The 17,233-nt window shown below is 41.3% G+C and overlaps 1 protein-coding gene across 1 annotated transcript in view; it reads right to left on the bottom strand.

The window, feature by feature from the left end:
• trak1a (trafficking protein, kinesin binding 1a) overlaps positions 1-17,233 on the bottom strand; it is a 215,151-nt gene that overhangs the window by 25,201 nt on the left and 172,717 nt on the right. The window contains exons 6-12 of the mRNA XM_068054432.1: positions 13,343-13,459; positions 8,494-8,594; positions 7,894-8,002; positions 6,907-6,985; positions 4,660-4,790; positions 2,920-2,994; positions 416-553 (exon numbers count right to left, since the gene is read on the bottom strand). Of these exons, the coding sequence (XP_067910533.1) occupies positions 416-553; positions 2,920-2,994; positions 4,660-4,790; positions 6,907-6,985; positions 7,894-8,002; positions 8,494-8,594; positions 13,343-13,459 (750 nt within the window). The remainder of the gene's footprint in view (positions 1-415; positions 554-2,919; positions 2,995-4,659; positions 4,791-6,906; positions 6,986-7,893; positions 8,003-8,493; positions 8,595-13,342; positions 13,460-17,233) is intronic.

Here is a 17,233-nt window from a genome sequence, read left to right as displayed (position 1 = left end):
TCTCTGAGCGGGAGGGCTGCCTTTGGCTATTCCTGCCCCTCACTCCACCTCAATTATATGGGCCCACCTCCTACACCATCACCAAGGGCCCATTAAATCCAGCCCAGCAAGTGCTTTAGTCTCTAGATATCTTGAGCATACTTCGGTGTATGGTACATTTATTTTTGAATTATGATATTTATTTAAAAAGGCATATGAAACCTAGAAGCACGTTAACATTTCCATCTGGATGCTTTTGATTATTACACGGTTACAGGGTGTTCAACTGGACTCTCAGGCTTCTACCGGACACTAGTACCAAATGTTTCGGACAAATGCAAACAAAAAAAAAACTAGCATTCAAACACATCAATATTAAACAGAGGTTTGTAAATGGATGAACACAAACGCATTCTTTCTGCTCGTCTGTATTTACCAAAGGAAAGAGGCCCAGTGAATGGTAACGCCGGGGTGTGCTGTTTGGCATGGTTTTGTTACGCAGGTTCTTGATTTCCTCCTGTGCTTCATGCAGCATCTCCATACACTCTGCATATTTGTCCTCCAGCTCCCGCAACTGCGGACAAAAATATACTCATCCTAAAGATGTACTGCCATCACTACAACTTGAAGGTTTTAAAATGATGCAGCATCAGTTATTAAAAATAAATGTTTGGGAAATTACTTTTGATTAACTTTTGTATTACATTGCACAGATACTGAACAGCCACCAATGGGGTTAAAATTATGTGGAAATGGCAGTGTTACAGCACATACCCAAAACTATTTACATTCTATTGTTTTGAACAAACTGCATTCTCCTCCAAATAGTTATATTTTTCCTCCTGAACCATGTGTCAATAGCAGTTGAGAGAGGAGGCAATCTGCACCCGAACTTCAGTCAATTTTTTTTTTTTAAACTAGCTGGCATGAGTTGCATTTGCACAGAAGCCTCTCGGAGAAAGTGTCTGGCTCAGGCTCGAACAGCAGCATTGGTGAGAGCAGGAACTCAGCACTGGAGATAATCATATCCCATTATTAGATTACGAAAGCAAAATACTGCGGATGCTGTAAATCTGGAAGAACAACTGAAAATGCTGGAAGTGCTCAGCACGTCTCGGTGGAGAGAGAAACAGCATTAATGTTTCAGGTCAGTGATCTTTTTGTCAGAATGAAAGGCAATTGAACTGAAACGTTAACTCGATTTCTCTCGCCACAGATGTTGCCTAACCTGCTGAGTATTTCCAGCATTTTCTGTTTATATTCCCACTGCTCTGTGGTTCTGCATGCTGTGATGGACATGCTCTGTGCAGCATATCACAAGAGCATTATTGCCCTTGAACATAAGAAACACACTTGTCAAAAATAGAGCCAGTTAAACATACTCCAATACAGGAAGATGTATGAACAATTTTGAAACACATTTCTTTTTATCTAATATAAATTTTATCTAATATCTATCTATTTACCCAAGTAAATCACAGACAAACCCTGTGACTGATACCTTTATTACTATCTTGCCTGCTAATGGGGTTCATTGATTCCAAATAGATAAGAGCTGTTCAACAAGAAGTCACGAGGTCCAATGTGGAAAAAGCTACAGATTATACTGCATTACTGATTGGAATATCAAATTACAAAACCCAACTCTGCTGGACTGCAGCAGTTCCTGAAATAATTTTGAATATTCTACTAATTATCTGCACAATAAATGGGTCTGCCTCCTGCCTGAAGTGCTTTGGAATTTACTGAGAATGCAAAAGGAAGTATATAGATGCAAGTTCTTTCTTTAATTGTCTTCCATGCCTTCAACTCTCCCAAAAGCACTGATCCTTTGTTTGGGTACAGTTCTTATGGCACCAATCATTCCTTATCTAAGCAACCTTCATTTGCAAACAGAGGACAGTGCAGTCTCATTTCACTATGGCTAGTATCACCCATCCAGGGTCACTGAATAGCCATCAGTTGCATGAGCACAGAGCGATTTTTTTCCCCTGCTTAACCCATGTGTACTGAGGCTAATTACATCATGTCGGCCATTGCCTGGCACATATCATACAACTCAAGTTTGGGATATCCCACATCTGTCAAGCTCAGTTACTTACTGCCTTAAGCAACGAAGCCACCAGGACTGCTCAGTAAAGTAACGGCGGATGTGAAACAAAAGACACATCACGGCCACAGTTGGTCTGTGGTCACTATGTGCACAAAGTGAATAAAGTGTCCAGGCAAAAATCAAAAAGGGACCCCAAAACACTGATCACTTTCATTCATAACAAATAAGCAGCTCACAGAAGTGAGTGCACCATGATTTGCTTTTGACCTCTGGAGTTTTATGCACCCTGAACCTATGGGTGGAAGGGTTCAGATGAATCTGCATTTTGATATTCCCCACCGTCAACTATGTTGCTGTGGTTTTGCTCCCTCAAACGGCTATCCAAGGATTACAGGTTTGCAGCCAAGGTTACAGTTCTGCTGATTCCCTAGGATTGGTCCCAAGCTTGGCTCGGCTGGGAGGCTTGGCCTGGGTTACACCCGCTTTGTTCAATGCAGCGAAGAGAGGGGCAAGGATAACTTTGATTTTTTTTTTTTTAAATGTCAAGAACTGTTGGGACATGGCATGACCAAAATCCAAAATAGCTTAAAAATCCAAAGTGGGCAAATATTTGGAAAAAAACTCAGAAGAGTATGGGGAAACAAGTAAAGAAGGGGGAGTGAATGGCTCTTTGAGAGCAGTCATGGGCACGGTGATTCAAAATGGCCTCCTCCTGTGTTGCAAGACTTTATGTATTGTTGATTGGCACACTCAATAACTCTGCTGCCTAAGTTAAATTGGACATGTATTGTTGCTCTGACTATTCCCGACTCTTTCACCATATATAAAATCACACACAACACAAATATTAAATTACTTTATGGAGTTCATGCAAATGACAGACTTACCTCAGCTGTGAGCTGCCGCTGGGCATCTTTAGCTGCACTCAAATGTTGAGTAAGTTCCTCATTTTCTACCGCATACTGCAGGAAAGACAAACCATTCGGTAATAAGATCACAAATACAACTTACTTCAGATAACTGTACAGCCCAGCTTCGCGCCCAATTGTTTCTTTTTAAATTCCTATACATTATTCATTGAGTATATACTGCAAGCGAGCTTCAGATGTATGGAAAACGGTTAGAAATGGACCTGTTGTACATCCATTCTGGGTGGGCCTCCATGAGGCTGCATTTTCAATACAAATGATGAACATTTCCTCTCACGCAAGTGTTGCTTTTCTTTGCCATTCACAGTTGTAAATACTAAACACTATTGAACGGGGACATGTCATGCTAAATTTGGCCACAGGGAAAAATAGATTTGAAAAACAGTTGTTATTTTTGACATTCTCCTATGACTCATACAATATTTCTCATACGCTAAGTCAGTCTTAAGTGAAGTGGCCTAACAAGCCACTCAACTGTCCAGGGCAATTAGCAATGGGCAACAAATGCTTGCCTTAACCAGTGACGCCCACATCCCACAAGAAGAATTTTTAAAAAGTTCTACTTCAATATTGAATATCAATGCACCAATAAAACTCTAAGGGTTAAAAAGATTTATTCTATTTGTGCCCCTTCCATTGGACAACATCGATTATGTTTTAGTTTAGTTTAGAGATACAGCACTGAAACAGGCCCTTTGGCCCACCGAGTCTGTGCTGACCATCAACCACCCATTTATACTAATCCTACACTAATCCCATATTCCTACCACATCCCCACCTGTTCCTATATTCCCCTACCACCTACCTATACTAGGGGCAATTTACAATGGCCAATTTACCTATCAATCTGCAAGTCTTTTGGCTTGTGGGAGGAAACCGGAGCACTCGGAGAAAACCCACACAGACACAGGGAGAACTTGCAAACTCCACACAGGCAGTATCCAGAATTGAACCCGGGTTGCTGGAGCTGTTAGGCTGCGGTGCTAACCACTGCGCCGCCCTAATAATAAGCCAGTGCTCAAACAGGTTACAATGAGCTATTAATCCAGCTTCTCCAAAGTAATTTTGAAAGGTATGCGAGTTAAGTTTTTAAACAGTAACAATGTGTTATTTGGTAATATATTCACAGTATGTAACCTATCACCTTTGGTCAGGTGTCTTCAGTGGTAAAGCAAACTCATCCCCATACTGGAACAAATATTGCAAACTTCTTTTGGTAAATAAAGTCACCAAACCCAAGTCAGTTATCTCCATGACTCCCCTACACGCCACAGGGAAGAACAGAATTTAAAAACAATTACTTTGACATTCTCCTATGACTCACACAATGTTTTTCATACACCCACTCTGCTCTGTCAAAGATAGCATTGATTAATTGGGGCAAGGGAGTACGTCTTACTGCTTCAGTTGTCTTGACAATAATCAGCATTACTCAGTGTTATATCATTAAATACCAATTGACGGGTTACAACCATGAGTTAACATATTCGTTGCTTTTCCCTCGGGGATTTAGACTCAGACCACCTCATAACAGCGATAGCCTCCACTCCAGCCTAATAATTCACAATTCAGAAATTAAATACATTTGAACAATATTACTGCAGTTTGCCACGAATAAGACCTACATGATAAAACTAGCCTCAATTGTCTTTAAGTAGTGCTGGTAAACTTTTTTTTTTAGATGTACTGTGAGCTTACGGCTTTGGTCTTTTTCTGCTGGTCGACTATTTGAGAGAGAAGATGAGTAATTTCCTCTTGCTGTCGTGCTGTGTCTTCAGTTTTCTTTGCCAATTCCTCTGCCAGGTTAACTAGTTGAATATTTGCATCCCCTAGACAATTTTGCAAGAAAAGCAGAGTCAATTTTAGATCTACAACAGGTATCATAGAATAGCACAGCACAGACGGAGGTCATTCAGCTCATCGAGTCTCTGCCAGCTCTTTCAAAGAGCAATCCAGTTAGTCCCACTCCCTGCTCTTTCTTCATATCCCTGCATTGTTTTCCTCATTCAAGTATTTATCCATTTCCCTTTTGAAAACTACTATTGAATCTCTATCCACCACCCTATCAGGCTGTGCATTCCAAATCCTAACCACTCGTTGCATAACAAAGCTTTTCCTTATGTCACCTCTTTGGTCAATCACCTTAAATCTGTGCCCGCTGGTTGTCAACCCTTTGGCCAGTGGAAATAGTTTCTCTTTAGTTACTCTTTCTAAACCCTTCATGATTTTAAACATATCTCTCATTTATTATTACTCTATCAAATTTCCTCTTAGCTTTCTCTGTTTTAAGGAGAACAACCCCAGCTTCTCCAGCCTATCCACATAACTGCAATCCCTTACGTGAAATCTTTGTACCCTCTCCAAAGCTTTCATATGTTCTTCCTAAAGTGTAGTGCCCAAAACTGACACAATATTCCAGCTGGGACTGAATTAATCTTTTATATGGGTTTAGCACAACTTCCTGGCTTTTGTACTCTCCGCCTCTACTTATAAAGCCCAGGATCCCTTACTAACTGTTTTGATAACCTGCCCCACCAGCGTCAAAGATTTGTGTACAAACACCCCCAGGTCTCTCTCCTTTTGTACCCCCTCTGAAATGGTACATTTAGCTTGTATTGTTTCTCCTCATTCGTCCTACCAAAATGCATCACCTCTCACTTTTATACATCAAATTTCATCCACCAGCCTGTCTATGTCCTCCTTAAGTCTATTAAGAATCTTCTTTACTGTTTGCTACCAAGTTTTGACATCCGTAAATTTCAAAATTGTGTCCTGTGCCAAGTCTAAGTCATTAATGTATCACAAAAGCTACAGATATGAAATAAAAGTGAGCAGTTACTGGCTGTACTTGTCCTATATTCACAACAAATTTGCTGAGTACAGAACTTTTTTTTTTAAAGAAACCACTTTTTAGTTGAAAACCCAAAGCTTTTGTACAATTATTGGAGTTTTGCCTTAAAATCCATGCAAAACATTCCTGAATAGCAGTGCAGTCCAATAGAGTGCAAAATACAAAAATAAAAAAAGGATTGAAACATGGATTAAAACATCCAGCAAAAGGAAAATTTAACAAGGAGAAACAGGAAAAAAAAGCTTCCAAATAATAACTCCTCTGCAAAAGGACTGTAATGTTAATCAAAATCACAGATATCTGCTTTCTTAATATTCATTTTATGTTTTTCACAACGATGCTTTTTGTTTTAAGTATGGAAGGACAGAGTTTAAACACTAATAATGTCACCATTATTGAAGGATTTTTTTGTAATGGCATGAATGAAATTTTAAATAATTCAACTGATATCCAGAAGTGAAGTGAGGGGAAGTGTCAGCCAGCTCTTGATTACTGTTCAATGATCACTGCTGACAAATACAAGAGTGAAGAGTTTGACCATGATAGGCTCAAGTCAAACAATCCACCTACAATTATAAGTGAATAATGACCCCTTGGATGAAGTGTTGTATACATGTAGCGACTGTGAATCCCTATCTCAGTATAAGCTGCTCACTTTGCGAGAGGACTGGTAAAGACTGGAGATGGGAGTGAAATACAGGGCATTTACAAAGTCCTTGTGCAACTTTAAACTTTTAACAACACTGGATGCACACACGATAAAAGCAAACTAATGGTGGCATATGAAAGCTAAATTCATAATTCTTTTAATGTTAATGCTGCTAATACTATGGTTGTTAAAAAAAATTTAATTTCAGATGCTGAAACGGATTGAAAATGGTGACAGCAAAAGAAAAGGTGAATTGCGTGTTATAGCTTGCAAGAACTGAAGTCTGTATTCGTTTTTATACAGGTGACCTCAAAATCATCCATGGGCAAGTAGCTATGAAATATGTTGCATTTTTAAAAAGTGATTGAGCATTGCACAGGAAGGAGTGATTACAGCCATTTCAAAACATTAATTTTACAACAACCTCCTGCCAATTGCAACCTACTTAGCTCCTTCACACAGTCATTCACAAGTTGCTGCTCCTTCTCTTCATATGAAATGGTCTCAGTCTGCAGATGACATGTCTGGGTGACGAGATAAAATGCGTTACATTATAATACTGGTAACAGTTCCATAAAATCCAGTTATCACTAACATTTTTTGTTTTAGAATGCACCATACAAGAACAATGAATCAACTCCTCTACATTACCATGACGCGAGGGTGGAGGAATACTATAAATACCGCAAGTGGCATCGCCAACTGTCATTTTTTCTAGCCAGTAAAAGCCTACCAATATAGGCCAACATGCAGGTTTCTGAACATTAGCCTGCATGTGTACATACCTAGAAATTAAAATCCCTTTTAGATAACCTGTAATTGCACGATATTACCTGCCTAAAGCTACAGAATCTGGCCTGCAAGGTGAACAGAGTGGATTCCACACAAGCAAGGTCTCTAGTCGATCACAAAACTGCTTATATCTGCCTGCCATGATGACCGGTTTTCATTTCAGAATTTCTGGCATTCGTCCATTGTTCCACATTGAAGTGTTTCAGTAATTCAAATGAGTATCAAAACTGTTGAGACTTCAGGTATCAACACATGAAGGGTTGATGGACCAAGCCATTGTTCTAAGGTGCAATGGGTTATGAACCGCGTATAGAAAGCGCCCAATTCTGACTGGCCAAGCTAGGAGAATCTTTGGGCTTACACTGAACCAAAGGAACCTTACATGTGGCTAGTGTTGAAAGAAACTTATCGTAATTTATGATTTCAAATACGGTGGTGTATGCAGACACACAGATTAATTAAGCATCTGGCAAACATGGCTAGTGCATCTCTAACTGTAGACCTTCTTGGCTTTAATCTCAACTGGATGAGGGTTAAATAAGAAAGAAATGTGCAGATGAAACCTTCACTGTCAATAACATTTTCATCTGGTTTTGATTTTAATAGTAACAGAAAACACAAAACTGATTTTTTTTTTCACCTCTGTTCTTAAAACAACATTTTCCTCTTCCAGATCCTTCAATTTCCTTTGAAGAGAGTCCAAATGAAAATAATTCTGCACAGATGAGGTAGACTCAATCCTTCTCAACCTGAGGGCACATCAATTCATAAACCTTGATAACTAATTCTGTCTTTGTGCTCATTTGTTCATCATAAAAGGTTTTACTAGTAAAATAAATTAGCTCCACCAAAAAGAAACCATATTTAAGTTTTTGTTTAAGTATTTAGAAAAATAGCCTGTGACAAACTAAAAATTTTAATTACATACTTTTAATTCTCAATGAAATAAAAGTCACATTTAATAGTTTTCACTGACATTCAACTATGAACGTTAAAATGGCTTTGTTTTCATACCATGAAATGGCTCTTTGTCCAATGAGGAATATTTAAATTGAAGAATTTAGATAGGTTTGTTGAAATTTTGGACACACCATGGTATATTAAACGCTTCCGTCAACAGTACAGCATCCAACTTATTCATCGATACGTTTCATGGTCCCATTTTTTTTTTACATTTTCTGCACTGATGCATAGATGCTTCAGAATTGCATTATTTGACAAGACTGAGTCGAATACTTACGGTGTGGAGGAAGTTGAATCACTCTCAGTTTCCTCTGCCGCATTGGTATAGAATTGTAGTAACTCATCTTTCATAGATAGCTCATGACGTAGCTGGGAAACCTAGTTGGTGGTGGGGATAACAGCAGGAAGGAGGAAAAAAAAAACTGTTGAGAACAAAGAACCACGAGCAAAACTGACACTACAGCCATCAGTGCAAGCCCAAAAATGCCATAACCTGTCTATTCTCTTCACAGATGCAGCCCGATCTAATTTGCATTTCCAGCATTTTCTGTTTTTACTTCTGGCAGTCGAAGAATATATTTGTAACTCCAACTTCAGCATTACTAACAGTTCCCAACTTTTGAGTAGTATTTAGATAGAAGACCCAAAAACGCTAGTCATGACCTCAGGAGATAGCTTCATTTCACTTAGATTTGACACAGCATGGAGTCCAATTCCAGCACAGTGTGGAACCTGTTCTTACAACTGCGCTTTAAACTCAGCCACATTTGTATTAAGCTGGGAGACACTGTGTATGTACAAAACTCTGTAGAGAATCTGCTGGATAGGAGAGCTACAATCTGTTGCAAGCAGTGCAAGCAGGATACTACTTAGCTGGAAACAACACGACCATCATTAATTCATGAAACATATTCTTGTCAGTGGAAGAGTAAAGCTAGAAAATCTAGTGTTTACATCTTCGGGGCAGAACGAACGCATGCTAAAGTTCTGCATGCTCTAAATAAGTTAAAATGTTCTACATAGAAGTTAAGAGATGATAAACCACGTGCTTTAATGAGAGGTTAAACAGATGGGTGAATACATTCATTGTTAATCTGTTAATTGTGTATCAATTGTTTGAATATACGCAGGTGGAGGGTGTTAATTGGTGTCTAACTTGAGCACTTATAAGCAGACACTCACTGAGACTGGTGGAGGGTTTGAGTGAGGAGCTACATGTTTGTAATCCTTTTACTCTGTATAATAAAAGTGAAACTGAGTATAGATAGGCTCCAGCATTATCCTTCCATAACAAGCTTTCTGGAGTTTAGCATGCAGTACTACATTATACAGACCAGGAAGATCCCAGATTCAATCCCTCATTTATACGGAGTGTGTGGATCTCAACTGGATGGCAGTGAAGTCCTCAACTTTCCCTGGCCCAATGACGAGGGATAGGAAATCACTCTGGATCCCCTGCTCCTGATCACTATCCAGTGACCTCAGTTGTAAAGTGTGTGTGGAAACATTGGGAGAGGAAAAGATCAGCCTTGACAGACATGTCTGCCAACGTTGGCCAATAAGGCTTACATGTGAAGAATTGTCACTCGGACAAAGTACCATGTTATTAGTAAAACGAACCGTAGCATGAAGCAACATCTTCAAGATGAAGCAGTAATGTGTAGCACCAGCTACATCCCCAGCAGATACATTCCCATCTCTGCTCTCCAATGCTGCACACAACTCTCATCTATGGCTACCAATAGTCACTTGTGCACAGTGATAGAGACACTGCGTTGGCTCACAGGCTAAACTAGGTCAAGTGTAGGACTTGTGTAGATGTCCTTGAGAGATGAAGAGACATCCTCTCCAGTGCGCAAAATCTACTGTGGCAGACCACGCAGATGCGCTAAACTCTTCTGACTGAGGGAGCACAGTAGCAAAGCTATGTGGATAGTGGAGGTCATTGGGACATGTGAACTGATACCATGGCCTGTCCATTGCAGCTAACTTCATCTCCAGTTATCTCAACTCTGCCTGGCCACCAGGTCTAAATGTAGGAAGCCGAGAGAGCGAGGCAAACTCGATGCAAACCTTCCTCACTATAATCTAATTCACAATCTAGTGCCATTATCTCCACAACACAACTTCCAAAAGTCTGTTGACGATGGGCTTATGACGAAGCAGCAGGTGTGGATTGTAGCACATAGGCAGCTCCAAGTATATAGTTGCTCCTGAACAGTCTGGAGCAACAGTGGAGCTCAGCAATAAAAACAGAAAGTGCTGGAAAAACTCAGCAAGTCTGGCAGCATCTGTGGAGAGAGAAACAGAGTTAACGTTTCAGGTCAGTGACCCTTCTTCAGAACTGGCAGATATAAGAAATGTAAAAGATTTTAAGCGAGTAAAGTGGTGGTGGGGCAACAGATAACAAAACAGAAGGTTTAGGTAGGACAAGGTCACATAGCTGACCAAAAGGTCATGGAGCAAAGGCAAACAATATGTTAATGGTGTGTTGAAAGACAAAGAATTAGTACAGATAGGGTGTTAATGGACTGAAAACTGAACAGCCACAAGTACAAACATGAAAAAAAAACAGTGGGTAGGCACAGTAGAAACAAACTGAACAAACTAAAATAAAACAAACAAAATAAAAGAAAAAAATACCTGAAGTAACATGAGGGGCCCCATCATGCTCTGAAATTATTGAACTCAATGTTCAGTCTGGCAGGCTGTAGTGTGCCTAATCAGTAAATGAGATGCTGTTCCTCGAGCTTGCATTGATGTTCACTGGAACACTGCAGCAATCCCAGGACAGAGATGTGTGAGCATGAGAGCAGGGGGTTGTGTTGAAATGGCCAGCAACCGGAAGCTCGGGGTCATGCTTTCAGACTGAGTGGAGGTGTTCTGCAAAGCGGTCACCCAGTCTCCGTTTGGTCTCCACAATGTAAAGGGGACCACATTGCGAGCAGCTCGGCAGTCGGGTGACTGAGCTGACCGATTTAGGATTGCGCTGCTCATCTCTGTAGTATGAGTAAGGGGTTAGAACATTGGCTGCCTCACTAGCCCCAGTAGCTTATCACAGCTGACTGGAATCCCACATAAGCAGTCGAGAAAACAAGATAACCAAGCATTTAAATCGAACACTTGGAATGTGGAGAACCCTCCAGGACAGAGAATCAACAAGCAGATCTGATAGGAAAAGTGCATTGATCAGTAAGGAACCAAAATGGTGTAATATTTGCATTGCTACTCTCAGCAAAACCTGTTTAGCCAAAGGAGGTCAGTTGAAAGAGACTGGTGCAGGCAATGTTCCCTCTAAGCTGCACGGCTGCACAGCAATCTGCAACATACCCACAAAGTGCAACAAGCAAGCTGCAAACAAAAGGCGGCACAGTGGTGCAGTGGTTAGCACCGCAGCCTCACAGCTCCAGCGACCCGGGTTCAATTCTGGGGACTGCCTGTGTGGAGTTTGCAAGTTCTCCCTGTGTCTGCGTGGGTTTCCTCTGGGTGCTCCGGTTTCCTCCCACATGCCAAAGACTTGCAGGTTGATAGGTAAATTGGCCATTATAAATTGCCCCTAGTATAGGTAGGTGGTAGGGGAATATATGGACAGGTGGGGATGTGGTAGGAATATGGAATTAGTGTAGGATTAGTATAAATGGGTGGTTGATGGTCGGCACAGACTCGGTGGGCCGAAGGGCCTGTTTCAGTGCTGTATCTCTAAAAAAATAAATAAATAAAAAAGAAAAATTAGAGGGAACATTGGGTACAGGGTACCCCATCTAATAACACACACCAAAAGAGGAATGTAGACAAGCTAGGGTTGGCTTGCTGTGAAATCCAACATAATATCTAAACTCGAAAGTCTTCCTGAAGGAGTCAGCAGTGGCCTGATGACTATGAGAGTTTTGTTGTCTTATAGCAGATGCCACCAATATTAGCACCGATGCACCCAACTGTGGCAAACATCCGTTGAAACTAAAACTGAATTCTAAGATGATCTGGTACCTGTTATCTCACAGATTCCAAGAAAGCTCTTTAGCATGGGTGGCTTCAATGCTCACGTAAGACCTGAGATGTCAATAGTAGATATAGCGCAAGAAAGTCTAATGTTAATGCTCCTTAGGATATATACAAAATATGCAGTCATCACAAACACACTCTTCAAGCTTCCAAGCAAATACAAGATTTCAGGGATCACCCTCATTCCAAACATTGTGCCCGATTGACTACATACCAACAGAACGAAAGAAAGACTTGCATTTATACAACACTTTTCGCAACCTCAGAACATCCCAGAACACATTACAGCCAATGAAGTACTTTTTGAAGCAGAGTCACTGTTGTAATGTAGGAAACACAGCAGCCAATTTGCACACAGCAAACAAGCACAAAAACAATGTGATAACGGCCAGATAATCTGTTTTTGTCTTGATTGATGGTTAAATATTGGCCAGGACAATAGGGATAACTCCCCTGCTCTTCTTTGAAGTAGTGCCATGAGATCTTTTACATCCACCTGAGAGGGCAGATGGGGCCTTTGTTTAATGTCTCATCAGAAAGGCGGCACCGCTGACAGCTCAGCACTCCCTCACTAGAAGATCAGCGTAGATTTTATGCTCAGGTCTCAGGAGTGGGACTTGAACCCACAACTTTATAAATCAGACGAGAGTGCTACTAACTAAGACACAGCTGACAGGTCACAGGAATGTTAAAGCTGTTAAGATCAAACGAGTCACAAGAGGAGCCAAGTGCCAGATGGACCAGACTCATCCAAGCAAAACTTGATTTCCAAATAGCTCCATTTCAAAGTGCACAAAGTGAAAATCCCTATCAGATTAAACATTTCTAAACTTAAAGCTGCAGAAATGGGTGATCAGCTCTGTCAAACTCTGGAAGATCATCTCGGCACTGTCAATATCAAAATGGACTGGAAAAAGTTCAGAGATGGCTTATGTCATTAGGGCTAAAAAACCAAGACTGTTTGATGAAAATGATATGAAGATCACGGGATTGCTTTGTGAGCTCAGACTTCAACAGGAACGATCAATGAGAGAATTGAAAATGAAGATACACTAAATCCACCATTGAACAAGCTTTTTTTTTTCTAAAAAGGCGTGTGGCCACAATGCCGTACGTGCACTCACCTCTTCCCTGGCATGTTCCACTTGCTCTTCAAGGTGTTCGTTTCTCTCAGTTAGTGTCCTATTCTTCTTTAGCAAAGACTGACCAATCCGTGCAGCTAACTCTAGATCGCGCTCTTTCTGTGCAAGGCATCAAAAATAAACAAGGTCTTACTTGATCATAACAGAATATCAAGGTTCAAAAAGGCTGTCAAGGCAGACAGTTCAATTAAAAAAAACAATAGCCTTCACAAACCTCTAAAGCTGTTAAGTTGAAAATCAGAGACATAGGGCCAGAGTTTGTTTTTGGATCCATCAAACATTTTTTTTTGGATAAGCTCGGATTGTCTTCAATGGAACGACGGAGGTAGAGGGGCGACATGATAGAGGTTTACAAAGTTATGAGTGGCATGGACAGAGTGGATAGTCAGAAGCTTTTTCCCAGGGTGGCAGAGTGAGTTACTAGGGGACATAGGTTTAAGGTGCAAGGGGCAAAGTTTAGAGGGGATGTGCCTGGAGGTGGTGGAAGCAGGTACGATAGCGACGTTTAAGAGGAATCTTGACAAATACATGAATAGGATGGGAATAGAGGGATACGGTCCCCGGAAGTGCAGTAGGTTTTAGATTAGACAGGCATCAAGATCGGCGCAGGACTGGAAGGCTGAATGGCCTGTTCCTGTGCTGTACTGTTCTTTGGGGTCCCATTCCTGCATCACACAACATCAGATGCCCAATGTGATTCTCGTAGGGATGACCAGTTAGTGGCCAAGGAGAAAATGCTCACTGTTCAGCCTCAGGAGCCCAACCTGCCCTCCTTAATTGGAGGGCCAATAGGAGACTCTCCAGCAATGACACATAGACAGACCCACTGGGTGTGGGTGTGGGGAGGGAAGGGAGAGGGGGGGAAGGAGGGTCTTAATTGCCTACCGGCTGCTTGCAAGTAGGTAGCCGTCAATATCCCCACCCCCACCAACCATCCACTTTTAAAATGGCCCAAGGTGGGAACACCCCAACAAACAGATACGCAACTCTCTGAGGGGAATTTTCCAGCCCTCTTGCCTCTGATACAAATCAAAATTTCTGCCCACTGACTCCAAAAATTAGGAATAAATGGCCAAAATTAATACTAGCTGTGGCACCATTAATCTTCAAATAACCTTATATTTGCAATTTGTACTATGACTGTGCTCATTTGTATTTATTTACATGCTATTAATTTATATACTCAGGTTTTAATGTTTGGTTATTAGATCCCACAAATTCAAATACCACCTGTGTTAAAATGAAAAGAGAACAAAGTTTATCGTATGACCATATGATGTTTTGAAGAAAAAGGAAAATATCATCGATCATAATGAAAGAGGCAATGCTCGAGGGTCTGACATCCCTGAAAGTGGATAAATCGCCATGACCGGATGGATTGCATCCCAGATTGTTAAAAGGAAGGCAGGGAGGAAATAGCAGATGCACTGAGGATCATCTTCAAATCCTCACTAGATACAGGTGAGGTACCAGATGATTGGAGGTCTGCAAACGTTGTACCATTGTTTAAAAAGGGTGAGAGGGCTAAGCCAGGTAATTATAGGCCAGTCAGTCTGACCTCGGTGGTGGGTAAATTGTTAGTTTATCCTGTACCTCAAACGATTCTGACACTTAGAAAGGCATGGATTAATCAGGGATAGTCAGCATGGATTTGTTTTTTTTTTTAAGGGGAAGGTCATGTTTTTCTAACTTGATTGAATTTTTTGAGGAAGTGACAAGGAGGAGTGCTGAGGGTAGTGCACTGGATGTGGTTTACATGGATTTTAGTAAGGCATTTGACAAGGTCCCACGTGCAGACTGATCAGTAAAATGAAAGCCCACGGGATACAGGGGAAGGTGGCAGGTTAGATCCAGAATTGGCTCAGTGACAGGAAACAAACAGTAGTAGTCAACAGACGTTTTTGTGAATGGAAAATGGTTTTCGGTGCTGTTCCACAGGGCTCAGTGTTGGGTCCTTTGCTATTTGCGATATATATTAATGATTTGGACTTAAATGCGGGTGGCATGATTGGGAAATTTGCCGATGACACAAAAATTGGCCGTGTAGTTAATAGTGAGGAGGAAAGCCATGGACTCCAGAATGATATCAATGGTTTGGTTGAGTGGGCAGAAAAGTGGCAAATGGAATTCAATCCGGAGAAGTATTGCATTTGGGAAGGGCAAATAAAGTGAGGGAATAAACGGGAGGATATTGAGAGGGGTAGAAAAAGTGAGAGACCTTGGAGTGCATGTCCACAGGTCCCTGAAGGTGGCAGGACAGGTAGGTTGAGTGATGAAGAAGGCATATGGAATGCTTTCCTTTATTGGCAGAGGTATAGAGTACAAAAGCAGGGATGTGATGCTGGAACTGTGTAGAGCATTGGTTAGGCCACAGCTGGAGTATTGCAAGCAGTTCTGGTCACCACATGACAGAAAGGACATAATTGCTCTGGAGAGAGTACAGAGGAGATTTACAAGAATGTTACCAGGGCTTGAAGGTTGCAGCTATGAGGAAAGATTGGATAGGCTAGGGTTATTTTCTTTAGAACATAGGAGACTGAGGGGTGACTTGATTGAGATGTACAACATTATGAGGGGCCTAGTTAGAGTCGACAGGAAGGGCGTGTCCCCTGGCAGGGAGGTCAATTACCTGGGGGCACAGATTTAAGGTGATTGGTAGAAGGATTAGAGGGGACATGAAGGGAAACTTTTTCCCAGAGGGTGGTGGGTGTCTGGAATTCACTGCCAGGAATGGTGGTGGAGGCAGAGACCCTCAATTCTTTTAAAAGGTGCCTGGACATATACCTGAGGTGCTGTAACCTGCAGGGCTATAGACCAGGTGCTGGAAGGTGGGATTAGTTTGGGCGGCTAGTTTATTCAGCTGGCGCAGACCTGATTGCTGAATGGCCTCTTAATGTGCGTACTTTTTCTATGGTTTTATGGATCCACTACAGCAAGTCACCAAGGTTACTTCATTCGCACCTCCCCCTCTGTCTTGCAAGGACGATGGCCCATCATCTTCGGTTAAGTAGGGATGGGCAATAAGTGAGGCCTTGCCAGTGTGACCCACATCTCAAAAACAAGCGAAAGAGAAAAACAAGATTGTGGAGGGAAAAAAAAAAATCCAAAAATATTCCTTGCCCTAAGCAGCTGAGCTCTCAGGGTGCAGCAAAACACAGCCATTAAAATCTGTATATGTTGGGGGAACAAACAGTTTGCATTAGCAGGTCTCCATATTTTGGCTGTCTATCTACAACAACATATGAGGTTTAAACAAAAACAAGAAATGCTGGAAATACTCAAAAGGTCTGGCAGGATCTGTGGAGAGAGAAGCACAGTTAACGTTTCAGGTCAGTGACCCTTCATCAGAACTGACAAATATTAGAAATGTAAAAGGTTTTAAGCAAGTAAAGCGGGGGTGGGGAAAGAGATAACAAAACAGCAGGTGTTGAAAGGACAAGGTCACAGAGAGTAACTGGCCAGAAGGTCATGGAACAAAGGCAAACCTTATGTTAATGGTGTGCTGAAAGACGAAGGTATGAGGTATAGCTGACTAGCTAATTTCACTAGCTATTTGTATTTAGCCTGTTACCTTCTCTCAGTTTTACAAAAGCATTAGAGTGTATGTTGATATTGAGAGAAGAAAAAAAAAAGCACCTCAAAATGCAAGACAAAGAAGGCCTTCCTTTATTATTATTCTTTTCCAAAGCTTTAAAATGCAGCTTGTGATCTCCATTGGTATGAGGCTCCTGCTTCCCGAGCAATGCGGGGTCAAAAATACTGAACAGCGCACTTCTGGAGCAACAAATTTCCCCTGATTTTCCACTCTTTCCCCCCACTCCCTGTATCTGACATACAAATCTCCCCTCTTGTTGCTTTACAGCATTTTGGTCA

Source organism: Heterodontus francisci, chromosome 2, assembly GCF_036365525.1.
Source record: "Heterodontus francisci isolate sHetFra1 chromosome 2, sHetFra1.hap1, whole genome shotgun sequence".
NCBI lineage: Eukaryota > Metazoa > Chordata > Chondrichthyes > Heterodontiformes > Heterodontidae > Heterodontus > Heterodontus francisci.
The sequence above is the reverse complement of the archived record's forward strand: the minus strand, read 5'-3'. Positions and strand labels throughout refer to the sequence as shown.